The 6,000-nt window shown below is 38.3% G+C and overlaps 1 protein-coding gene across 1 annotated transcript in view; it reads left to right on the top strand.

The window, feature by feature from the left end:
* The window catches only part of NCKAP5 (NCK associated protein 5), an 807,957-nt gene that overhangs the window by 718,187 nt on the left and 83,770 nt on the right, over positions 1-6,000 (top strand). The window contains exon 14 of the mRNA XM_023515856.1: positions 380-458. Coding sequence (XP_023371624.1) covers positions 380-458 — 79 coding nt within the window. The remainder of the gene's footprint in view (positions 1-379; positions 459-6,000) is intronic.

Here is a 6,000-nt window from a genome sequence, read left to right as displayed (position 1 = left end):
ATTATACCTCCTTAGACTTTAATTTTTTGTAGCAGCCCTATATTACTGACTTGACTAAGTATTAAAAACCAAAGCTTTTATCTCTAAAATCTTGTGTAGAATTAGGTGCCCTATAAATCCTCTCTTTTAGAACTGTGGTTATATTTTTTAAAATATGCTCTTATAATTAAAACTTATAATAAAGCTAAATGATGGATTTGGGGAAAGTAGAATGAGAAAATACATATATGTATACGTATATTCTGTCACGTATCTATATACAGGTACACTCTCCCACACATTTATTATAGAACATACTATTATACCATTATAATGAGGATTACCAAAGATCTGTCTAATGTAATAAATAAGAACTTCTGTTATCTTCTTGTTGCTGCAGACAAAAGAGGCTAATGAAAACTTGGAAGAGGATGAAGAAGATAGGATCGCAGATTCTGCATTTCAGAGCCACATCATAGGTAAAAATCCATGTCTTAATACATCTTTTCCTGAGAGTTTTCTGCACGCAGCCTTCTTTCCCACAGAGCTCCTTCCTGCCTCTGTGGGGACTGAGTCTTAACCGCTCACGCGTAACGTTTATCTTCTTAGACATCGGACGCCACCATAAAATAAGTGAGCCCAACAGCACTTAGGAAGAAAACGTAGGTGTTTGCAAAGGAATGCAGTGTAAAGTGATGAGATGTCAGTATTTCTGATGTCTCGCCAGAAGTACATCAATCCGAAATGGAAGTTATACTGAATGGAATAAGCTTTTCTCTGAGGACAAAATCATCTTTGAATTGATCTAGTTTCTGTAATTTTCTCTAGAAGTACCTGGTTCAAACTCCTATTGGTTAGAAATGTGGGATGGTGGTGTTCTTAAATTGAATATTTTTAAATTAAATGTCTTACATGCAATAAAGGGGAATAAGAAACTATGGTTTGCCAAGATCTTCAACTTTTTTCCTTCATCATTTCTGTTAGAACCCTGCATATAGATAGTTCGGTCTCAGAAATGTGTTCAGCTTGTCAGCTACTTCTTAAGACTGCTCCTAACACCAGGCTGAAGGAGTTCTAGTTTCCAACACAAAGGACTTTTCTGACCTGTTTTTCTAGCCAATTTTCAGAGATAACCAGTGACAGGAGTTGTCTGTGACCATCATCCCTCTTTGGAGATAGAAGAGGTGATACCTTTAGCAGCTGAAATATTAGTTGTTCCTTCGACTCTAAAAATGACTGTAAATATGAGCATGCTGGTTATTTAGGGTTTCTTTTTTCTTGTTTTGTTTTGTTTTAAGCAAAAGCAAGAGAATTTATTTAGAGAAGAAAGAATTGTTTTAGAGAAGGAAAAAAAAAAGAGAAAAGCAAAGTCTCCAGCTTTAGCAGAGGGGCTTCTGAGCAGGTTGCCCAGGGATTTAGTTTTACACGAGACACCAAGGCATGATGGGATTATTTCTCCAAGTCTCATTTGGGTATGGAGGTAGCATCAGATACCATATTCTAGAGTATGGCAGCCCCACAGATTGCTGCTGTCTAGTATAATCGGCGTCCATCACTCCTGTCCTTGCACTTGGAGCAATTTTAGCTGCCAACTCCCAATTTCTCACCACTCTTTATACCATGTTGATACACTTTGCAGCTGATTTTCTGGCAATCTTCTGCAAACTGTAATTTAGTTTGTCTCAGAGAGTTGTTGTACCCCCACAGCTTAATGAGACTGGTACACCATTATTATCCTTTTCATTTGTAATTGGGAATACAAAAGTCTTAACAAACACTGAATGAGTGTAATCTGAATAACATTATAATTCCTTTATTATAGTTGTCAATGTAAAATGCTTAAATTGGTATCAGTTCTGCGTACTTAGCTAATATTCCATTTAAATTTTGTTTAACAGCTTTCAAACATGACACTCTGGAAAGCTCTGCTGAGTCACCATTTTTCTATAATGAGGTGTTCTTGGACCTATTAAAATAGCATATATGAAGTTAGAAACTAAATTTTTTCCAAGGGAACTACAAGAATGTTAATATTTCGGCATTCTTTAGGTCTCTACTATTTGAAGTGATAGCCAGTAACTACATGTGGCCATTTCCATTTAAGTTAAAGAAAGCAACATAAAATTAAAAATTCATTTTCTCGGTTACACTAGCCACATTGTAAGTGTTCAGTGGCCACATATTCTGTAGAGTCATGCATTGCTTAATGATGGATGGGGATATAGCCTGAGAAATGCATCAGGCGACCATTTTGTCATCATGGAAACATCATCGTAGAATATACTGACACAAACCTAGATGTTATAGCCTATCACACACCTACCTATATTGCATATTCTCTTGCTTCTACGCCTCAAGCCTCTCCAGCATGAACATGTTACTGTACTGAATACTGTAGGCAGTTGTAACACATGGTTAAGTATTTTGTATATCTGAATATGTACAATACTTTTGTATATCTAAACATAGAAAAGATATGATTAAGACTGAGCATGATAGTTCATACCTGTAATCCTGGCACTCTGGGAAGCTGAGGTGGGAGGCTCATTTGAGCTCAGGAATTTGAGACTGCCTGTAAAAAAACTGAGACCCTGTCCCTATTAAAAATAGAAAAATTAGCCAGGTATTGTGATTAATGCCTATAGTCCCAGCTACTCAGGAGGCTAAGACAGAAAGATCACTTGAACCCAGGAGTTTGAGGCTATTGAGGCTATTGAGGCTATTGTGAGCTGACACCATAGCACTCTAGCTTGGGGCAACCAAGTGAGACTCTGTCTCAAAAAAGAAAATAAAAAGATACATTTAAAAAATATGATATCAAAGATTTAAAAAAAATGTACACCTATATGGGGCAATTAGCATGAATGAAGCTTGTAGGACTTCACATTGCTCTGGGTGAGGCAGTGTATGAGTGAATGTGAAGGCCTAGGACATTACACTGCTGTAGACTTGGAAACACTGGAAACTTAGGCTACACTACTTAGGCTACATTACATCTACTCAAACTTTTTTCTCCAGTAATAAATTAATCTTAGCTTAGTGTAACTTTTTTAATTTGTAAACTGTTTAATTTTATTAACATTTTAACTCTTTTGCAATAACAAAACTTTATACTTATAATGTAAAAAACATTGTACTTCTGTATGAAAATATTTTATTTGAGACAGAGTCTCACTCTGTCACCCTGGGTAGAGTGCTGTAGTGTCATAACTCACAGCAACCTCAAACTCTCAAGCTCAAGCAATCCTCTTGCCTCAGCCCCTGGAGTAGCTGGGACTGTAGGCACCCACCACAGTTGTTGGCTATTTTTTTTTTTAGTAGAGACGGGGTCTTGCTATTTCTCAGGCTGGTCTTGAGCTCTTGGGCTCAGGCAGTCTATCCATATTGGCCTTCCAAGTGCTAGGATTACAGGCGTGAGCCACGGTGCCCAGCCAGTATTTTCTTTATTTATACCCTTATTCTATAACCTTCTTTCCTATTTAATTTTTTTTTTTTACTTTTTAAACTTTAAAAAAAAAAAAAACAAACTAAGATGCAGATATGCCCACCAGCCTAGACCTACACAGGTCAGAGTCATCAGTACCACTGTCTTTCACTTCCGCATCTTGTCCCACTGGAAGATCTTCAGGGAGCTGATGTAGCGCTGTCATCTCCTATGATAACAAAGCCTTCTTCTCTAATACCTCCTGAAGGACTCGCATGAGGCTGTTTTACAGTTAACTTTTTTTAAAGCAGAATAATTATACTCTAAAAAGCAATTAAAAGTACAGCATATTAAATATGTAAACCATAACATATCACTTTTATCATTATCAACTGTTAGGCACTGTGCATAATTATATGTGCTGTACTTTTATGTTACTGATAGCACAGTAGGTTTGCTTACACCACCATCACCACAAACACACGAGTAATTGCTTTGTGATGTTCTATCGGGGCGCTTTTGGAATTTTTCAGCCCCATTACAGTCTTTCAGGGCCACCATCATATTCTGAGTATGTAGTTCATCATTGATTGACACGTTGTTCTGCAGTACATGACTGTATATTCCATTTCATCTATGGTGATATATTTTGATACATACTCCGTCATCACACAAACATACATGCTCTGCATGCATACTTTCTTCATCACTGTTCTGCTGCACAGTTCTGCTTTAGATAACTGATGGAAGGAAATTTGGGCCAGAGCATTGACTTGATGTTCAGATCATTATAGGCTTAAAAGTGGTAAGGAACTATATGAATAAGCTACTATTGACCATGAGTAAACAAAAAAACCCTGACATGCTATTACTTATATAATATAGTCATTTAATCATCTTAGAGAATTAAAAGTCTAGAGGAAGACAAACATGAAATAGGTATGTAGCAGCTCAATAATGTCACCAAAAGCCCAGGCTTGTTTTATCTATCTTCTCAACCACAATTGCTGTGTTGGCTTTTGTTCTCATATCTGTTGCTTCTGTTTGCAAACTTGACTCCCACTAGTCTAGGCATTCCATCCATATCTGAGATACAAGTATAAGGAAGAGTGAAAGCTTTTTCAGAATCCCCCTCCACAAACTACATCTTATGTGTCATTGGTAAGGAATCCATTACACAGCCATTCCTAGCTACAATCTTCATTGTCTAGTGGGGTTAAACAACTAGTAGAACTTCATTTGCCATGCATTGTCTTGTTTCAAAAATATCAGCCAGTGATAATCAAATGCAATCTCCAAAGTAGAGGCAAGGGATTTGGAAATTCTTAGAATAAGGAAAAAATATCTTTTGAGGAATTAGAGAAAAGATCCTATTGAAGCAGAATCCAACAGTATTCGCATAAATAAGGATGTATTTGTGAAGTAGAAGATATATGTCATTTACCCAAAACCTAAACAAGTTACACAGAACAACTTACCCAATAATCTAACAGGCAAATGCCCAAGTGCCCCATGGCTGAATGAGCTCTGCTTATTCCCCCCATTGTCAGGGTTTATTTCTAGCCTCTCCCACAGGAGCCAGGAGTGTTCCTTCCACCAGAGTATTTCATGGCAGAGGACATACTTAGGCCGTGATCTGGTTCTTGTTGGATAATTCTGAGAAGTTGCCTTGGTGCTCTCTTCCCGGCCCTAGGAGCTGTATTGCCTCCAAGGGATCCTGCCATCCTTTTTTCATTCCTGCCTAGAGTGGGATCTCTTAGCAGCAGCTAATCTGCAAATCTGTCATGCAGGAGGCTAAGTAAGTACCTTGGAGTGACTAACACCATAAACCTGGGCATTTCCATTTTCCCGGGGTGTTTCATTTCCTTATTCCTTGCCCTGCCCTTTGGCTAACTAATATGGTAAAATGACTCATGTCCACATAGTAATGGATTAATTGGGCACATTTTTAGATCACATGTTTGTATTGTAACAAGGCTCAAGCAAAATTTTACCTCTAGTTAAGATGAGCTCTTGCGAGCTGTATGTTTTAGGCACTCAAGACTGCTAGTTTGAGCAAATTAAGTGGTGAGGAAGAAAGAATGGGCTCAAGCCCACTCAAGACAGCGGGCAGCACAAGAAGCAGTGCCAGAGAACAGAGTGTTCTGTGGTCCTTCCCTACTTTTGAAGAGTGGGCTGCCCTAAGAATAAGAACTGAGACAAGGCTATGTTGAGCCAAACAGAGGAGATTTGAAGCAGTGTGTGCAATGGCCATTTTATTCTGTAACACACAGACTTTGTTCTTGTGATCTCTCATCATCCGACCACAAAGCATCTAATGTGCCCAGTCTGCAGATAGGAAGAGGAAGAAGGAATAAAGAGTGACAGGTAGTCCAGTCATTGTTATCAAGGAATTTCCATACCAGCTTCAAATGAAAGTCAGCACACGCAGCACCTTCTTCACTCAGCAGAAGAGAAAAGCACTGGACTGATGCCAAAATGTTTGTGGCTGTGGGTGTTAGTTGCTCAAGACAAAAAGGAGAGGTTTCACAGACTCTGAAATCAAGTGTTTCACATACGTAGAGAACAAGTACCAGGATCTAGGCCCTTACCTCATC

The sequence above is a fragment of the Otolemur garnettii genome, unplaced genomic scaffold (assembly GCF_000181295.1).
Source record: "Otolemur garnettii isolate 467f Iridium unplaced genomic scaffold, OtoGar3 scaffold00080, whole genome shotgun sequence".
Taxonomy (NCBI): Eukaryota; Metazoa; Chordata; class Mammalia; order Primates; family Galagidae; genus Otolemur; species Otolemur garnettii.
Note: the sequence above shows the minus strand (reverse complement) of the source record. Positions and strands in the feature narration are given on the sequence as shown.